The following is a 21535-nucleotide window of genomic DNA, read 5'->3' as shown; positions in this document are numbered from 1 at the left end:
GACAGTATGCATAAACATTTGAAAAGTCATTCATGCAAGTGGAAGAGAAAGCCTACTCGAAAGCCTACTCGAGGGCAACAATATGAAAATTATGGTTGTCCTAAAAAATTATAGTTAAACGGTTCCATGTATCCATGATTCTTGAACCTTTTTGCATGGCAATAGGAAGGAGATAAAAAAATATAGTGGAGTAGATCCACTGAAGTACAATAGAATCAAGGGTGGTTCATTGTTTGTGATCAACATCAGTTGGAGTTAAACATTTCTTTCCAGGTTGAGGGATGATATGCTAAAGACCTCTCATAACCCGAGCATGAGTTGCAAAAACTTCAGCCTACATAATATAATGATCCTTCTCCATTTCCAACATAAAGGGGATGTTATTTTTTATATTAGAGACAGTGACTGTCGAGCAAAGTTTAGGTTTATCCGAGGAGGACTGTGGTGGAGTGATTGGTGAGGAACAAGGTGCGGAGTTGGTTAGAGACATGGCGTTAATGGTGGGGCACTGAGTACGACGAAAAGATGAGACAACGATTGGGTTGTCAATGGTGACACACGATAGCGGGCACCAGGGGACGATGCGCTAGTAGGAGAAGAAAGGGAGTGAGGGTGCATCAACAAGTTGTTGGTGGATATGAAAGACATGATGAAGATAGGAAATAACATCAACAATGGCGTGGGGTGGTGCATAAAAGAGAAGGGATGCACGACCATCAAATGTAAGAAGACGCGTGGGCAAAGAAGGTTCTAGGGGTTTATCTTGCTCTGTTTTGCACGTTGTTGACGACTAGGACGAACAACAACAGAGCTCAACTGTTGTCGAAGGAGGCAATGCACAAAGAAGAGGAACACTACGCAAAGAGATGGAGTAGGATCAAAAAAGGCTAGTGATATCATGTAAGATAGAAAGATAATTTTAACATTTGAAGCCAGTTAAGCTAGCATAGTCTTCAATATATAAGAAAGACTTCTCACAATTGATGAGAAAAATTAAACAATGAAAGAAGAAAATGTTGTAAATAATTTATTTCATGTAACGAGTGAATTACGTTAAGATTGTCTAAAATATTCAATCTCGTATCTTAATTTTTTATGAGTTAACTTGACTCACTTTGAAGATACAAACATATTACCATATAAACTCTTAGATTTTAAGTGGATTAGGTAATATAAAACTTTTGCCTTTTGAAATATGGCATAAAGTTATAACAATGTCTGCATATTGCAAAAAAAAAATAGTTGGTGGAATGAATTATATGAACCAAAAACATTTATCATGTGCTATTAGTTATATGTGCTTTATCAAAATATGTATTGATTGTATATTCTATTTTTTTTCATTATAAGTTTTAATTTTAGATCTAGTTATTGTCTATTGAAAATCAAATGTAATGATACTAATGGGGTTGGTTTCATTATGAATAAAAGATGTTCTAAAAAGTTTTTCAACTATTCAATTTCATTACTATCAATTTCAGGAGCAATAAATTTTAATTTCATTGTTGACCTTACAATAATTGCTTGTCTGTTTGATCTCTATATAATCATGTCACCTTAAATGTAAACTTGTAATTATTTGTTGATTTTTTCTCATGTGAGGGATCTATTAACACCATTCTAATATGAGGAGAAATATTTCCCAGAGTCTTGAAAATACATCCCAATGATCTTAAATGGAATGTTAAGTGTACCTATTCAATCTACATATTACATAAGCAATGTTTAGTTTATTAAACATAATTAAGTGTAATAAACTCATAATCATATTAAGCATTCAAATTGAGAAATTAATTCTTCTATATTTTTCTTTAATTTAAATTTCTTATTATAAGACATGCTTATTGGTTTAAAGTCGTAATAGCTAAACTTTGTAAGACATTTTTCAACGTATTGTTCTTAGGATAATGATATACTATCTTTGTTCCTTGTGACTCTAACTACCATAGCTACACTTGATAATAGAAAGAATGGATGATATAGAAAATATTGAATAAACTCTTAATAAAGGTTAGCTAATATACAAAAATGTGAATATAAACTATATAAAATTACAAATAGACGTTGCGAAAAAAATATAAAAAACGGACTTTGTAAAAATACAAATGTTAGAAGATGATAAAAAAAAGAAGTAAATAAGCTAAAACTACAAAGGATAGACTATAAAAAAAATTGTAAATAATAGATTATTTAAAAATATAAAGGATAGACGTATGCTAAACCGGTCAGTTGAACTCGTCTAATAGAGTTATCATGTTTTAGAATAAATTAATATTTTAAACTCTTCTTCATAGTAATTATCTTAAAATAACAAATTATAAATAGTAAATAGTATGAATAGTTTAATAATTCACTTCATTTGAAAATAAAATCACATTGAATAAATTAAAAAGTACATATGTCTTTTGTGATTCATTGACTTTGTTACGAACTAATTAAACATATGCATTACAAACTATTTTGATAGATTTATTAATTTTGTTTATTAAAGTACTTATATATATATATATATATATATATATATATATATATATATATATATATTAGATTCTATTTGTCAATGTGTTAACATTCTTATCAATTCATAATAGATGAAGTTAACACATTGATAAAAATTACACATGAAAAAAAAAAATTCTAATGATTTTAAAATACAATTACATTACTAACTCATAAAGTAATTATAACTAATTTATTGAAAGGAACTACAATTACAAATAAGTCAATAAATAATTTTTAGTAAATTATTATTAAATGTAAAATAATGAAACAAATTAAAAATTATTAATGGAATTAAGTTTTAGGATTTTGTTTAGTTATCTATACCAAAACTATTTTAAAATATTTTTAATATCAAAATTTGTATCCTCATTCTCTCAATCTCTTTTATGGTTGGTAAGAAAGAAATTCAAATTATCATTAACACATTAACAATTTACTGTTTCAAAATTTATTTTGTTCTATAATCACCACACACATAAACTATATAAACAAACAACAAAAAATATCAACTAACATAACTTAAAAAAATTTATAAGGGACCAATAAATTATCAATCCGATTCAACCCTTTTTTGTGTGGTTGGTGCAAGGCACTTATAGGATATTCTTATATAAAACTACATCAACATGTCCATTGCCAAAAGAACACATGCAAAAAATATATAAAGAAATTTAATAACTTGACTTGATTAAAAAAGGATAACGAATAATTTAATCTCTTTGATTTTATAATATACGAATAAATTTCACGTATCTAAAGTTATAAAAAAATAAAAATTGGATAATGAATCCAATATGTGAATCAAAGATTGATAGTTCTTCAAACACATGGCATCACTTATTTCTGATAAAGTTCCTTTAGCTGAGTGTTTTTTTTTAGGTAAAGTTTTATTTTGTGAATCATGTAGAGTGAGAGTCAATAGTTAGGTGGTGGGATAATAAAACAGTGTATATCATTAACCTCTTCAAAAAATAATTAAAACCCCCGCAATTATTATCACATTATATCATTCAGTGGATCATTCTAAATTCTAAATTATGTTAATTTGAGGCGGGTTTTTATAATCTCCAGAAAATAATCCTCACAAAATATCAGTTATATATATATATATAAAACTTTATTAAGTGACCATATTGATCGAATTTGATTTGACCATGTTCTATTCTGTTTACCAAACAACTTCAATAATATTTTTTTTATTATGAGCAAATGTTTATTCGTAGTCTATATCAATTAAAAATATAGAATCAAGCTACAGGTAAAACATTTAAGTCAAAAGTAATATTATAAAGGCTTAAATACCTTTTTAGTCCTCATTTTCGTAGTGTTTGTTGCGAATGGTCCTCATTTTCACATAATGTTTAAAATGGTCCTCATTTTTATCGAATGTTTAGAATGATCCTCATTTTCGCAATTCGTGTTTTATTTGGTCCTTTTCTGTAATGCCGTTTAAATCATTAACGGAGCATTGTACATGTGACACGATTTGTATTAGGGTGTATTACGTGTACTGTACAGGTGGTTTAATTAGATATTTGGGGATAAATAAGTGAGCTAGGGTTTTGGTAGGGAATGTTTGGCAGTTGGTGAGTTTTGACAATCTTGTTCCTTCATTCCCAATTGGAGCACACACCCAGCAATTTGGGAAAGAGTGATGTTAACAATTAAAGAGTTAATTATTGATGCTTACAAATACCTTATTGCTATACCTCCAAGGTATCTCTACTGTACAAATACATGATTTCTATACAAATACCTGATTTCTGTACAAATACCTGATATCAATTGGGAATGGAGGAACAAGATTGCCAAAACTCACCAACTGCCTAAACATTCCCTACCAAAACCCTAGCTCACTTATTTATCCCCAAATATCTAATTAAGCCACCTGTACAGTACACGTAATACACCCGAATACAAATCGTGCCACATGTACAATGCTCTGTTAATGATTTAAACGGCGTTATAGAAAAGGACCAAATAAAACACGAATTGCGAAAATGAGGACCATTCTAAACATTCGGTAAAAATGAGGACCATTTTAAACATTCTGTGAAAATGAGAACTATCCGCAACAAACACTACGAAAATGAGGACAAAAAGGTATTTAAGCCTATTATAAAATACAATTTTACTACACCTTACCCAAGTACAAAAATTATGAGCATGTGATAAGTCTCCATATCAAGTACAAAAATTAAAGTAAAACCAGGTTAAAATCATAACTAATGATGCACACAAAATAGTAACGAACAGGGAAGCCACAATTTGTCAAAGTGAGTTGAGTTGACTCACCACAAGTCGGGTTAAAAATAGTGAATCTAACCTGGTTTACTTTATGGTGAATCAGAAATTTTACAATCCGACTTAATTTATCAAGGGTTAGTACATAAAAAATTATTTATGTATTTATTTTTAAGTATTCAAATATTTAAATGATTTTATAAGCAACCCATGAGATGTTAATCATAGTAAAATCAAGAATAAATGTCTTCATTATGCTCACCACCAATATATGATGAATTGTTTCCAAGAAAGTGTCCATATTGTCCAAAAAAATATGGCTAATATTACACATTTTTTGTCATGCTATTCAACAAAATATATATAAATAAAACTACACATTTTTGTCATGCTAATTTAGAAAAAATTGTTTAAGACGGTTGCTTGAGTAATTTATTATAAAAATTATATTTAAAGATTAAAGTATCAACATATATAACTTGACAATCAAATTAATGAAACATTCAAACTATTCAAATATTATTGAACAACATTCTATCATTTAAAAATATGAAATTGTGAACCTATATAATTAGGAATAGTAAATAATTATTAAAAAAAAATAAAAAATTGTTAAAATATGTTGGTGGGTTAAGTGGTCAACCCACCCTCAACCCGGCTCAAACTCGTTTAACCCGTGGGTTAAGTGAGTCGGGTTGAGTTCAACCCACTTTTAAAAAAAACTGAATTCTTCTCAACCTAACCCGGCTCGAACCCGTGGTGAGCCGGGTTAGCTCATGGGTTGAAACTCATTTTGACATCTCTAGCCACAAAATAGAAATGAACGTGCTAGGAAGGGTTTTTTTCCCTAATCAAATCAAGTGGGTTTTAGCCAATTTAAAGATATTTATCATGTTTCAAAATAAATTATTAAGTGAAAGTGAGGAGAAAGATGAGAGATAAAACCATGAAAATGAGGAACAAATAGTGTGGAGCTTGGAAGCAACAATTCGAAGAGAACAAGAACGAACGAGAAAGATGCGGTGAATTTGAGAGAATAACATTTAGGCCACTTATAAATTTAATATTTAGAATTTATGGGTAGGTTGGTGAGCCAACTCGGCACACCACAGGTTCAACTCCAATTTTTTAGTGGGTTGAGTTTATTTTTGGCCAAATTTGTAGTTTTTTTAACCCAACCCATCTTGAACACGTGGCGTGGTGGTGGGAGACTGGATTTTGAAACGTGTAGCCAATGTTTCAAAGCAATATATTGAATGAGGCGGGAGTCAAGTGAACCAACTCAAAGTCGATCCTTTGAGAAATGTTGGTAATACACGATAACATATGGCATCATCTGATATGTACAACCCCGCAAGTGTTGTGAAGATGTCACATGTTCATCAAGATCCGTAGTTCCGTCTATCGATCCATAGTAAGGCTTCTCCACTTGGGGAGAAGTTCTATCTCCATTATCCCATCTACAAAGGGATGTTGTCTTGGCTTCCCTACTCCTCCAAAAGTCTGATTGGCCCGTGACTCTTTTCTCCATGTTGTCTCTCCTTCCTCCTCCTCACCTCCTTACTTTGTTGTTGACGTGATGCTTCCGCACGTCAAGATGTGTCCTCCAACTACCTGTGTATTCTCTAATTGTCTTCTCGCATCTTATTGACCTCTTTTGCATTCTTACGCATTATTTCTTCTAATTGGTTATTGTCTATGTATTTCTTGACGAATCTCTTCTATAATCTCTTGCAACGCTGCAATTTGATCTACCATGTTCTTTGTTGAGACCATTCCTTCCAAATATACCTCAGTTTCACGATGGATGTCACTGTTCTTGTAAGGTATGATATTATTCTTATGTTACTTGTCGGGATATACTTTGTCTTCAAGATTAGGATGTCCTCACCAAGTCAGATATAATGAACCACAGGAAGTACCTGCAAATGCTCCAACGAATGGTAATTTTCAGTAATGATAGCAGTCCTGAGTCACCTTTATATACCCAACTCTTATTAATTACCTCTAAGAACATTTATATCCCTTCATAAATGCTAATAAATACTCTATTATAATTGTCGTCGTATTGTTTAAACAACACATCATTGGCTTGTGAAAGCTAACAGGTCCTATCCGAGGTGTATAAGTTTAGTTGGTCTAATACTTCTCGTTTCATACCTTTGATCTAGTGATGTCAACGGGGCGGGTAGGGTATGGATAATAGTGCCCTCGTGCCCTACCTGTTGGATAAATATTTGCCCCGTACCCTACCCATACCCATATCCGTCGGGTATCCGTTATGCAGGTACCTGCCTATTTTTTTAATATCCGTGGGTATCCACAGGTACCCACGGATATTTACAAAATTATTTAAAAAACAAATATTTAATCATAAATTTAAATAAAATAAAATAAAATACATTATTGTCATAAATTTTAAATAAAGTTCAAATAAACTCAAATTCATACAAGTCCAAATAATTATAAAAGTATATATAAAATGAAGTTCAAGACCATGAAAATTCTTTAATTGGTGCTTTGATCAACAAGCCCACTTCCTCCGATTGATTCCTGAAAAATAAACAAATAATAAACCTCAACTGTCACGTGCTAAGTATACTTATTTTGATTCCATCATTTGACAACAAACATACCATAGACGTCAATATATCTATATAGGGTTTGATGTATATGCTCAATTTCAAAGAAAGGAAAGAGAAGAATGTCAAGGGGTGTGCTGTCTCGGAACCAAGGTCAGGACCGAGGTGGATGTCCGATCTCCTGAGTATGACGTCAGAGCCGAGCTCGGGATCCCACCTTCATATATCTTAATTTTTCCAATGAATCGCTATTTCTCTGCTCCTTGGTCAGAATTATTTACTGAAATTATTGGATCAAATGCACACGGGCCCATAATGGAAATAAGAGAATAATAGAAACGTGGCCCACGAAAACAAACTCCCTGGAAGTAATGCCTAATACTGAGGGCAGTTTCCCTAGATATGAGGAGGACTTATAGGAGTGGACCAAGGACTATCATGAATCTCAGATATGTAGGCGGTTGATAAAAAACTTCTATATAGGCATGGAATAAAGTGAAGGAAGACATGACTTTTTTCTTTGCCTTTAAAGAGAACTTCCGAGAAGCATATTATTCACGTAATATTTGTTGTATCAATCGAGGAGATCATTACTAGAGGTAAAGAAAGAAGAATTGTTCTTGATCTAATATCTAATCAACAGATTGGGATCGGAACATTGGCACCCACTGTGGGGTCCGGTAAAACCAAAAGCCTACCCCACTAATTTGGAGTAAGATATGACGATTACGACAGTCAGAAACAATGGAGGTGATCCTCCTACAAGAGGTCGCTTGAAAATGTTATGAGAACAACTTACGTGCAGAAGAAGGGCTTATAACATAGCTCAAACCTCTCTCCCCATTACAAAGGAGCAGGAGGCCGACCTCGATCCTAGGCCCTCTGATGACACATATGGTCCTAAGCCACCAGGAGACCTAAAGGAAATAGAAATCTCTCTAGGAAGGAAAGTGAAGGTCGGTACCAACCTCGACCCGCAGTTGGAATCTGATCTCTGTCGCGTCCTTCGTTCCAACCTTATGTCTTTCGCCTGGACAGCAAAGGATATGCCAGGAATAGATCCTGACTTTATTTTTCATCATTTAAGGGTTAACCCCAAAATTAAACCAAGATTTCAGAGATGAAGAAAGCTCAATGAGGAAAAAGCAGAAGCTGCTGCAGAAGAAATTCAAAAACTTATGGAAGCGGGCCATATCATAGAAATACAATATCTCGAATGGCTTGCTAACGTTGTCATGGTGAAAAAGGCTAGTGGAAAGTGGAGGATGTGTGTGGACTTCACAAACTTAAACACAACATGCCCGAAGGATTCATACCCCTTACCAAACATAGATGCGTTGGTAGACAGAGCTTCTGGATGCGGATTACTCAGCTTTATGGATGCGTATTCAGGGTACAATCAGATAAGGATGCACCCTGAGGACGAAGACAAAACCGCTTTTATGGGATCGAAAGCAAATTTTTGTTATCAGGTGATGCCTTTTGGCCTAAAGAATGCATGGACGACGTATCAGAGGATGATGGATAGAATTCTACAACCGATGTTGGGAAGAAATGTAGAGGCCTGTGTAGATGACATGGTAGTCACCTCCGCCAACATAAAGGATCACACAAGAGATCTCCAGGAATTATTCGACACCATCAACAAACATCAGCTAAGGCTGAATCCTGAAAATTGTGTTTTTGGGGTCAAAGCAGGTAAATTCTTGGGTTTTATGTTGACTGAAAGGGGGATAGAAGCAAACCCCGACAAATGCATGGCAATCATAAATATGAAGAGTCCCAAATGCGTACGCGAGGTGCAACAGCTCACAAGTCGGATGGCCACTCTAACCCGATTTTTAGCAAAAAGTGGCAAAAAAGGACACTTATTCTTTCAATGTTTGAAGAAGAATGAGAAATTTCAATGGACGTCAGAATGCAAACAAGCCTTCTTTGAGTTAAAGGAATATCTAAGCCGACCTCTTGTGCTTACCAGACCTGTGTTAGGTTTCCCGTTACAGTTGTATTTAATTGTGACTGAACAAGCGATAAGCTCGGTACTGATACAAGAAAAAGAAGGGGTGCAGCGACCGGTATACTTCGTGAGCAGATTGTTACATGGCGCGGAAAAATGGTACCCGATTCTAGAGAAAGCAGCTCTCATAATAGTGGTCACTGCAAGAAAGCTTAGGCCTTACTTCCAGCGCTTCAGTGTCATTACTAAGACTGATCTTCCTGTTAAACAAGTTTTAAAGAAGCTAGACATGACAGGTCGTATGGTGAAATGGGCCATGGAGCTTGCAGAGTATGACGTCTCATACGAACCCCGGGGCCCTATTAAAGCACAAGCCTTGGCCGACTTCGTTGCCGAGTTAACTCTGCCACCGTCCACAAACGAGGTTGTCAAACTCGGCCCGACAAATGAAACTCCTGCAAAATGGTTGTTATCTGTGGATGGTGCTTCAAATCAAAGAGGAAGTGGGGCTGGCATAGTTCTGGAAGGCCCAGGGGGCATCCTTATCGAGCAATCCCTCAAATTTTCCTTCAAGGCTAGCAACAACCAAGCTGAATATGAGGCTTTAGCCGCTGGAATGTTACTAGCTAAGGAAATGGGAGTAAAACATCTTACAGCTAGGAGTGATTCTCTATTGGCCACTGGACAAGTGAAAGGTGACTTCGCTGCTAAAAATCCTCAACTGGCGCGATACTTAGATTACATCACAACGTTATCAAAGGCCTTTATCACCTTCGAGTTAATCCATGTACCCTGCCAAGAAAACAATCGAGCAGATTTACTCTTTAAACTCGCTAGTTGCACAAAGCCGGGACAACAAAGGTCGGTCATAAAGGAGACGTTGATAGCCCTACGAATCAATATATGTGGACAAACTGCAATGATGGCAATAGAACAGAGGGCAGAAAATAGCAAAGTTTATATGGAGAAACATTGTCTGTAGATTCGGTGTACCTCATCGCATAATATCAGACAATGGGACTCAATTCTCGAGCTCTCAAGTCAAGAAATTATGTAGTGAGTTGGGAATCAAGCAACAATTTTCATCAGTGGAACACCCTCAGACCAATGGGCAAGCGGAAGCAGCAAATAAAGTCATTTTAAGAGCACTTAAAAGGAGGATATTAACTGTGAAGACATCCTGGCCTGACGAGCTCCCTCGAATCCTTTGGGCATATCACATAACCCATCAATCGACGACACAAGAAACCCCTTTCAGCCTAGTCTATGAAACTGATGCCCTCCTCCCTGTAGAAATTGGTCATCCAGCAAGTGAGTCTTCTGGCTTGATACGAAGCAACGACGAGCAAGGCCTCAGAGCCAACTTAGATGCCTTGGAGGAGGTCCGCGAATTAGCGAGGATAACAAGTGAAGCGGCAAAGAGACGGATAGAGAGACGATACAAAACCAAAGTCAGACCCCGGGATTTTAAGGTAAATGACTTGGTCCTCAGACGAGCTCATGCAATTGAAATAATAGATAAACTCTCACCTAAATAGGTAGGCCCCTTCCGAGTCAACACGGTCCTGCAGGGGGCGAATAAAGATTGGAGACCTTGGACGGGATAACCATTCCAAGAACCTGGAACGCAACAAACTTACGGTTTTACTTTAGTTAAGAGTTTTTCATTCTTTATTTCATTCGCGCATCTGTAACCGAATACTTGCTATGATTGAATAAAAACCCCACACTCTTTTTCCCTCCGAGCAATCTGGAAAACCGGAGGGTTTTTTAACGAGGTGGGTTTTTTCAAGTTATGACTAGATTTTTATGATTAATAAATACCGACCTTGCTATGTGCTTGGTACCGACCTCGGTATGCTGAGGGCTGACACTGGTCCGACCTTGCTATGTGCTTGGTATCGACCTCAGTACGCTGAGGGCTGACACCAGACCGACCTTGCTATGTGCTTGGTACCGACCTCAGTACGCTGAGGGCTGACACCGTTTCGACTTTGCTATGTGCTTGGTGTAACATCCCTGGCGTACCACGCCCAGAGCATGTCAGGTTACTACAGCCCGATGCACCCCAACCCCTCACCCTTCTCCGTCCATTCATACTGGGTGGGTTGTTGCCAGTGGGAATCGAACCCCCAACCTGACCTTTAACATCTCTGGCTCACCAGCAGATGCTACCAGTTGTGCTGCAGCGCAACTGGTAGCATCTGCTGGTGAGCCAGAGATGTTAAAGGTCAGGTTGGGGGTTCGATTCCCACTGGCAACAACCCACCCAGTATGAATGGACGGAGAAGGGTGAGGGGTTGGGGTGCATCGGGCTGTAGTAACCTGACATGCTCTGGGCGTGGTACGCCAGGGATGTTACACTTGGTACCGACCTTAGTACGCTGAGGGTTGACACCGGTCCGACCTTGCAATGTGCTTGGTACCGACCTCAGTACGATGAGTGCTAACATCAGTCCGACCTTGCTATGTGCTTGGTACCGACCTTAGTACGCTGAGGGCTAACACCGATCCGACCTTGCTATGTGCTTGGTACCGACCTTGGTACGCTGAGGGCTAACATCGGTCCGACCTTGCTATGTGTTTGGTACCGACCTCGGTACGTTGAGGGCTGACACTGGTCCGATCTTGCTATGTGCTTGGTACCGACCTCGGTACGCTGAAGGCTGACACTGGTCCGACCTTTCTATGTGCTTGGTACCGACCTCAGTACACTAAATATTGATATCAGTCCGATCTTTCTAATGAATTTGGTAGGGATGCAATCGCGTAAGATTAGTTTTTATTTTTTCAAGTATGTTAGTATGTTAGGCTTTCAAATTGGGTTTTTTTTTTCTATGATTTCACTATTGACCTCAAGCTGAAACGTGCAAAATATGTTCTAAATTTAAAGTGATAGAGTCCAAAGTTATAGCATACGCACAAAAAACGAAATAATAGAGTACAAAGTTATAGCATACACACCAAAAACGAAATTAGATGTTCAAAGCTAAAGCAATTACAACTACAAAGTCATTTTTCTATTCTTCAGCAATTTCCACCAGTTATCCATCAACTACCTCCTTAGTTATATCAGCACTGGATATATCTGCTTCAGGGCAGAGAACCTTAACTTGATCTAGAGCCAGTTGGAATCCCTGCTTAAGAGTGGAGCAAAGCTGGTCAGCGAGCTCTTCTTTCTCACTCTCTAAAATCTGACAACGACCAGTCAAGCTAGTAACTTGAGTTTCATAAACTTGAACCTTTGGGGTCAATTCGTCAAACTCAGTCTTTAAGGTTGACAACTCATTTTCTTTCTCCTTCAAGGTCTTCCGCAACTCATCCAGCTCGAAGCGGAGTTGCATCACTTCTTTCTGAGCAACATCCAAATCCCCAATCGCTTTCATTTCTTTCTTTTCCGAGGACTCCAAGCGATCAACTAGGAAGATAGAGGATGCCTCAGCTTGATGCAACGAGCGAAGCAATCCTTCATACACGGAGGTTGAGTTGCCTTTAGATAGCATTTTCTCATCAGCGGCAGAATAATTCCTTGTTCGGCCATGGGCCAAATGTGCAAAATCTTCATCCCAAAAACCACCCTTTTGACCTAAAGAGCCTTCTTTCCCCTTTGTCGTGACCTCCACGGGGCGATCATTAGAACCCGACGCTTCTAAGGCAAGTTGTAGATCTCCTTTCTTCCTCTTTTTTAGCTTCGGGTCACTTTGAGTACTTTCAGGTTCACTCTCGAGATTGGTCTTCATTGGGGAACCCCGGGTTCGAGAGTTGGTTCTGACCTTTGTAGTTCCTTGTTGCTTAATCCGGCGAAGTAGGTCTCTTTGAGATAGAGCCATTTGCTCGTTTGCATCACACAAAAATTCACACAAAATTCATCATATCATAAAATAAACAGGATTATAGAACGGACAAAGCTTAGATAGATGTATACCAATGAATAACTTTAAGTCTACTTTGCGATACTTAAGCTCTAAAATCTTACGAGTGTCGAAGATGGCCTCTAAACCTTCCAACTCTTGACAACCCTTCTGTTCTACGGGGTCTAACACGTCCATCTGCCGAGCTCCTTGCAAGGATGGATGTTTTGTCCAGTATAAAGGAAAACCTTCCAACAAGGTAGGATTATGGGTTGGCGCCATTACTTTAACAAAAATTCCTTTAAACCCATTCAAAGATGACTGAGATAGAGTGAAAAGTCCACGACCACTGGCACCATTCAAAGAGGCCCAAAGTTGCCTAGACGAGCTACTTTTTAACTCAAAGAAATAGAGGAACATGGCAGGAGTAGGTCGAATTTCGAGACTACCACATAAGATTTGAAAGGCGCGGATGAAGGCCCAACTATTGGGGTGAAGTTGGGCGGGGGCGACGTTTAATAGAGTTAATAATCCTTTTTCGAACTCATTAAAAGGAAAACGGAGGCCGAGTCGTTCAAAGAGTGTAGCATATATAAAGGTGAAGGTCTGCAAAGGGGGAAGTCTTCCATCCCTACAAACAGGCTCATCCAGCTCACATAACCCGACGTTCACATCGTTTTCATCACCCTTACATAGAGCTTGCTTATCCCTAAAGAACCTTATTCTTCTCTCAGAACAAAAACCACTGGTTTCTCTCTTTAAAGCTAAAGAAGCCCATGGATATTGAGTATCATAAGAAGTCATCTCAGCCCGATTTAGTATCAAAACCCTAGGGAAATTTTTCTTTCCTAAAAAAAAAAGCCAATGTTCACACCCCACTTAAAGAAGTATGATACGTCTGGAACAAATAAAAGGGAAACACGATTCACAAAGGAAAAACAACAATCTATGAGAATATGTGTTAGAGTTATCAACCTAGAACTACCACCAACCACCAACGACAAAACAAGGTTTAATCCAAAACCTCTCAAAAATCAGATGTTCTAAAGAGGTTTGGTGAGTCTAGATTTTGCAATGCAAATTTCGCCGAGAAACTAACATTAGAAGAAAATAAGAGAAAGGGGGCTAGCATTGTATATAATGAAGCCAGATTGAAAGTCATCAGACAACACCAGTTTCACCAAGAAACATTTGAAGATTTTTCAAGAGAAAGATAGAAAGATTAAACAAGATAAACATTCGCCCAAATGAAAATAGCAAAGTGTACCTGATTCGCGTATGAAACAAGGATCAAAAGAGGAAATGCAGTCGAATCGAAAGAAGAAATGCAGTCGTCTGAGTTACGAACGCATGCACAGTTGTAAGATAAAAATACTATCTTTTTGTTTTCTGGATTCAATAAAACTTTGGGGGGAGAAGAACGGTTATCTAGGGTTCAAATCCTAGCCGTAGAAGTTGATAGAAATGAAGCATCCGATAGTTGCCACGTGTTAAAGTAGGTAGGGGATAATTAATGAAAGCAGGCGTGTCCAATCAAATGCGTCATATCATATCTCGTACAACATGAGCCTTTATCTCTAGCATTTCAACACCTCGGTCAGAGGAAACATGATCCAAAAGAGCGACAACCCTTAATCATGATAACACGATGAAGGGTTGGAGGGCTGTGTGCTGTCTCGGAACCAAGGTCAGGACCGAGGTGGATGTCCGATCTCTTGAGTATGACGTCGGAGCCGAGCTCGGGATCCCACCTTCATATATCTTAATTTTTCCAATGAATCGCTATTTCCCTGCACCTTGGTCGAAATTATTTACTGAAGTTATTGGATCAAATGCACATGGGCCCATAATGGAAATAAGAGAATAATAGAAACGTGGCCCACAAAAACAAACTCCCTGGAAGTAATGCCTAATACTGAGGGCAGTTTCCCTAGATATGAGAAGGACTTATAGGAGTGGACCAAGGACTATCATGAATCTCGGATATGTAGGCGGTTGATAAAAAAAACTTCTATATAGGCATGGAATAAAGTGAAGGAAGACATGACTTTTTTCTTTGCCTTTAGAGAGAACTTCCGAGAAGCATATTATTCACGTAATATTTGTTGTATCAATCGAGGAGATCATTACTAGAGGTAAAGAAAGAAGAATTGTTCTTGATCTAATATCTGATCAACAGATTGGGATCGGAACAGGTGTACTTGGAAGAAGATAACGTACCAATACTTGAAGTTGGAAAAATGAAGACAGAAGATAAGACAAGATGTGCAGCTTAGACAAAATTAGGTCACAATGTGTTTTACTAATACACACACACACACACACACACACACACATATATATATATATATATATATATATATATATATATATATATGAGGTATTCTTATAAATTAAAGTTTAGCGGATACGAGTATCTACGAGTATAGATACTATTATACCCGTACCCGCTCTGTTAACATACGAGTATCAAAAATACTCGTACCCGCAGGTAGCGGGTATTCATTTTTAATATTCGTTTCCTACCCATTGCGAGTTTTATCTGCGGATACGTGGGTATGAATTTTTTTGACATCCTTACTTTGATCCCTTATATCAAGGTAGTTAATATATAACCAATATATTCAAACCTAGAAAGAGAAGCATATGTGAAGATAAACACTACATGTCAACACACTATAGACATCCATGGAGGCCATTTTCCTTATTTAATGGAGAACTTTTTTTTTTATTATTTTTTTAATAATAATACGTGACATTAATTTTCATTTTCATTTGTATTTTCCTTTTAATTATATATGTTATAGATAGATAAATTATTTTCAAAAAGTATTAAATTTTCATAGAACGGGGACGACTACTTTCAGCAATGTTTCAAATTTTTAACGTTCTAAAGTTTGAACCTTTTAAAAAATTATTCTTTTAAATATTTAAAATTATAAAATTAAATTATATTAAAAAAATTGTGAAATGTTAATGATTTTTTTTTTAAATTATTCAACCTAACACTCCAAATGGACTCTTGTCACTTTATCTAGTTTTATGGCAAAATTGTAAAATTATAATAAAATTATGAAATGTTAAAGAAATTATAATAACATTTTAAAATTTTAAAATTAAATTATATTAATAAAATTGTGAAATGTTAAAGAAATTATAATAACATTTTAAAATTTTAAAATTAAATTATATTAATAAAATTGTGAAATGTTAATGAAAGTTATTATTTTTTTAATTATTCAACCTAACACTCCATATGGACTCTTGTCAATTTATCTAGTTTTATGGCAAAAAATAGGATTGGAAGTAATGGGTTTTTAATTTTAATCGGGTTACCCTAACTGGAGGTATATAAAGTGCTGGTGTTAGGGTTTTAGGTTATACTTGGTCTTTTGTTGGATCACTGTTGCAGAAATCCTTTTTCTGACGGCAAATCACCATGACGGCTCAAACTCAAGAGGAGCTTCTCGCCCAACACCTCGAACAGCAAAAGATACTCGTAATCCATGCTATTTTTTTTATTTCCCTTTCTTGTGTTTTTATACTTTAATTTTGTATTGGATTAGGAATACTCAGTTGAGTTAAATTGTGTGCAATGTTTTCATCATTAGTTGGTTTAGGGTTCTGTAGCCTCTGAAGTACTAGCTGTAGTTGGTTACTGTTAAGGGTTTGCGTTTAATTAGAGTAAATTGAGGTAGTAGATAGTTTGTATTTTCTATGCAGTTTGCGTTCTGTGTTTGTTCATTGTTGATCCGATCAGAAGTTTAATATGAGAAAGAGAGTAGAAATGAAATTACTAGGTTTTCGATTGGTTCAGGGCTGAACTTTTTCTGCGCAATCGATTGGGAGTTTTTTATTTTTTTTGGGCGGGTTACTAGTATATATGGAAAATAGGTTCCAACCAAACTCAGTAGAAAAATTCATCTTTCATGAAAAACTAAACACCTAGCCACAGTAGAAGAACAATTAAAACTAACATGGAAGCAGTTACTTATGGTACAATTACTGAATATTAATCTTTTTTCCTTAATAACTTGGTACTAATAGTTAAATATTTTCTTATGTTACTGAGAAATGACTTACTTTTTGCCCCCTTTTTGTAGTATTTTTGAACTTTTGAATAATATCTTTTGTAGCATGATGAACCTGTAGTCGAGGATGATGACGATGAGGAAGATGAAGACGATGATGACGAAGAGGATGATGATCATGGTGAAGGTAAGTTGGTCAATGAGATTAACTGGAGACTGCTTATGACTTTCTCACCTTCGTTCTTGCATCTCGCAAAGGCTTAGTAGCATTCCTCCTACAATTTGGTTGGAATTGTTTTCGAGTGCAAAGAGTGTAAATGGTCAATTAGATTATTGGGCTTGTCTTGTCTTGATATACTATGGACCTGTTGTATTTTTAACTAAGTAACGAGCTCTTGCAAATTTTTGTTGGTGTGTCAACTTCATTTATATTATTTAGAGTCTCTGCATAAAAGGTGTTAATCATCATGGTTTGCAAAAAAGTTAAATATTGTTTTTCTTAAAAACTTTCAATTATAATTTAGTTTAGTTTAGTTTAGTTTCTTATATAGGCTGTAAAGTTATACCTTCATTTTTTAGATTCAGACATCACCAGTAGCATTAGCGTGATCTTTCACTTTATTTAAAATGCTAATTGAATATTTGGGCACTTCAATTACAAGTAGATTATTATTTTATTTATTTATTTTTAATTATACTTGTTAAAGTTATATATTGTATAACGAATTTTGAATTCATGTCACAATAATGTAGTGACATTTTAGTGTGTCTACAATGACACATGCTCATTCTTAAAGCATTATTTCTCTTTCATTTGATTTAAGATTTGTATTTTATATTCATTTTATACATTTACCGCCTTTCTCGTGTCTTGTATTTTTAGAATTGGTTGTATCTGTGTTTTGAGGTTGCATTACATGTCCCATCTCTTGTCTGTGCTTCCCATCAGGATTGTTCTGTACTTGGACGGGACTTGAGATGTATAGTATAATGTCATACTAATGTCACACATAGGATGGATGGAATTTGTAGGCCTGTTCAATCTGGTATCAGAATCCAAATTCGTGAATTTGTTTTGTTTGCAGGACTAGAAGGTGATGCATCTGGTAGGTCCAAGCAAACCAGAAGTGAAAAGAAGAGTCGCAAGGCAATGCTCAAACTTGGAATGAAACCTGTAGGGGGTGTCAGCCGAGTGACAGTAAAGAAGAGCAAGAATGTTAGCATTTGACACATCTTTTATACTTTTCAATGCTGTCTTCCGATTTTCAGATCTATCTTGTTTTGATAATTGAATTGTACTTCCTTGTTTTGTTAGATCCTGTTTGTTATCTCAAAGCCAGACGTTTTCAAGAGTCCAACTTCTGATACATACATTATATTTGGGGAAGCTAAGATTGAAGACTTGAGCTCACAGCTACAGACTCAGGCAGCAGAGCAATTCAAGGCTCCTAATGTAAGCAATGTAGGATTGAAGCCTGAATCCTCTGCTATAGCTCAAGATGATGAGGAAGTGGATGAGGCTGGTGTAGATCCCAAGGATATAGAGCTGGTGATGACTCAAGCTGGTGTGTCAAGACCTAAAGCTGTTAAAGCACTCAAGGCAGCCGGTGGTGACATTGTTGCTGCCATTATGGAGCTAACTAATTAATGGTTTGGTATGTTTTGAATTTGGAATGTGTAGCTATTTTTCTTTGTTCATCGAAATTTTTGCTCTCCTTGAATTTGAAATACTGGTTTGTCAATTATCTTTGTAATTGTCGGTTTAAGGAAAAGACTCTGGACTCATTTGCGACTAGTGCATGTTCAATGCCAAGAATGACACTCATAATTATCAGTTATATAGATACTTCCCGTTACACAGCATCTGCGTTGCTGTTATTTAAGATAATTAATAACTTCAATGACAAAGCCTCCCTCATTTGTGTCATATAAAGATAATTGGAGGCATTTATCCAGGACTTGTAATTTTTAAAGTTGAGTAGTTTAAACAAAGCAAAAGGGAAAATTAATACTTTGTGCATATCTTCTAACACTAGCAGTTTTTCACTAGAAAATTAATGGCTTTCATAACCATTGGACTATTTTCTCTTACTTTTGCACTTATAAAACTATTATGACCCTTACGTGATGTTTATAGAGAAATGTTTTACGTTGTCTAAATATATAGTAAAAAGATTTGACTGGAGAGGCTTCATGTATGTGTTTGGATGGAAATTAAATTGACTTGAATTCAAGTAGAGTTGAAAAAAAGAGAACATTTTATTGAAGTTTTCAAGTCAGCTGGACTTTAAACGAATCCTCTGTATAACTAAATTTAGAAAGAAGTGTCATTCATACATATTGACTAAGTAAGTATTCAGCAGAAACTGAAAATTGGTTTAAGTGAAATCTAAACACATTTCAAAGATAATATTTGTTATTTGCAATGAAAACTCGACATTTTGAATGTATCTTTTTGTTATGGGGCCTCTTTTTTAGTTTTGACGACATTATGGGCCTCTATGTCTATACACGACTATTTTGAAATATTTTTAAAACACAGTTACTTGTAATCTATTAGTTTCCCAGAAGGTTCAAAAACAATAAAAAATGAGTTTTTCTGGTTGCAATCCAAGAGTACCAGGCACCACTCTTTCATTACAGAAATACTAATTTAAAATATAAAATCTTCATTCTATTTGATCTGAAATTCACAAGTTTTCATTGTGTGAAAAAGGTTACTCCAAAATAAATGCTTTGTATTCCAATCACCTAACCCAAAATAAATATTATACAATAAATTCATATATAAGTTTATCCAATCACACCGCAATCAACGTTCTTCAAAAAAATCAGTCTCAAGTCAAATAACCCATGTCGAATAGATTGAATTGAATGTGAAAAAAAAAATGAATTAACCGAACAAATTGGAATCAATTTGAGTGATGTAGTTTAAGTTGTGGAATTTATTCCAGAAATTCATATGATGCACACTCTTATCTTATTATTTGGGCAATTTGACTCAAAATTTATTAAATTAGTGTAAGTTGAAAAATAGTCATATAAAAGGAGTAAGTTGTATACAGGATAATAGACTTCCAATAGCGAAAACCACAATTTCAATTGGAGGATTTTTTTTTTTAAAACCAATAAAGTTAATATTTTTATTGCAGATTTTTGCATTTGCTTTGGAGACTTGTATATATTTAATCTTTTTTATGGGAGCTGTATATGAGAGTTTTTATAAATTAGTTTATCATAAACTAATTTTAATTTATAGATAAATTTATTCATTTTTCTTTATTATAAGTGGTTATTGAGAAGCTTGTCTAAATATAGTATCATTTTGATAGTTCTTTTATTCCATAATTTGTTCAGAAACAAAGTTTAGAAACAAAGTTTTTAGCAAGTTTGTATCTACTTAAGATATTTGCGCTTTGTAAAAAAAAAAGTTATTCTAGTAAAGGTGTCTAAAGAAAAAAAAATCATTTGAGTGATAAATGTTTTTAAGAGTTAGTTTTTAATAAGAATACTTTTTAGACATTTCTTACAGTGTTTTTTTTTTCTAATAAAAAAATATTAACGTCATCCAATTAATCTATTTTTTTCATAATATATTTCAAATTAACTTTCATTACTTAAAAAAAATTAATAATAACTTTATATTGCAATATAAATGATTTATCATCATACAAAATTATAAATTGCAAATATATAAAAAAACAGTATTTATAATATCTCTTGCATTGCCCTGGTTAAAATTTAATAAAGTCAACTTAATACCAAATTCAACCATTATGGGTTGAAAAGTCAGGTTTTCTATGTCAATAATACAATTCAAGTTCTTTTATTATTTATTTTTAAACTGAACCTATCTCATTTCTGTGGTATCTGAATTGTGTTTCTTTTTGTTACGTGTCTGCCTTCATTTCACAACTTTTACGACACAATCTTACAAATTAGTTTCTTGAAAAACATATTATAGATAATTTAATCTTTGAAGTAGCAACACAAGTGTTTCTTCACTTATGTTTTATCTTAACCTGTGTAGCTAATTTTGTTCCAAAAAGGTGAAAACATGTCTGGCTAATTTATCCTGTTGTTGATAATTTTGCCGAATTATGTACCCAAAAAGTTAGGACAAGAAGATTCCAATTAAAAAAATATATGTTGATGATGGAAAAAAGCAACCAGATTTTGAGGATGATGATTCTTGTTTTGCTTTTTGTGTTTCATTTGTTTTTACACATCCCTTGTTTCACCCTAATGACATCATTCACATCACCCTTTTTATCTTCACCCAATTGGCTTTTATCTAAAAATATAGAAAGATCTTCTAATAACTTGCATCTTTCATCTTTTTCACTTTTCCTTTTGTTTTTCTTCTGT

The 21535-nt window shown here is 35.2% G+C and overlaps 1 protein-coding gene across 1 annotated transcript; it reads left to right on the top strand.

Moving 5' to 3' along the window:
* The first annotated feature begins 16446 nt into the window (after positions 1-16446).
* LOC114163688 (nascent polypeptide-associated complex subunit alpha-like protein 1) lies at positions 16447-19005 on the top strand. Its single transcript, XM_028047985.2, has 4 exons — positions 16447-16635; positions 17273-17354; positions 18253-18383; positions 18483-19005. Exons 1-4 carry the CDS (start codon positions 16576-16578, stop codon positions 18813-18815), a joined length of 606 nt encoding a protein of 201 aa, XP_027903786.1. The 5' UTR covers positions 16447-16575; the 3' UTR covers positions 18816-19005.
* The last annotated feature ends 2530 nt before the right edge of the window (positions 19006-21535 follow it).

This window comes from Vigna unguiculata, chromosome 1 (assembly GCF_037176805.1).
Source record: "Vigna unguiculata cultivar grain cowpea cultivar isolate G323 ecotype 2 chromosome 1, ASM3717680v1, whole genome shotgun sequence".
Classification (NCBI taxonomy): domain Eukaryota; kingdom Viridiplantae; phylum Streptophyta; class Magnoliopsida; order Fabales; family Fabaceae; genus Vigna; species Vigna unguiculata.
The sequence above is the reverse complement of the archived record's forward strand: the minus strand, read 5'-3'. Positions and strand labels throughout refer to the sequence as shown.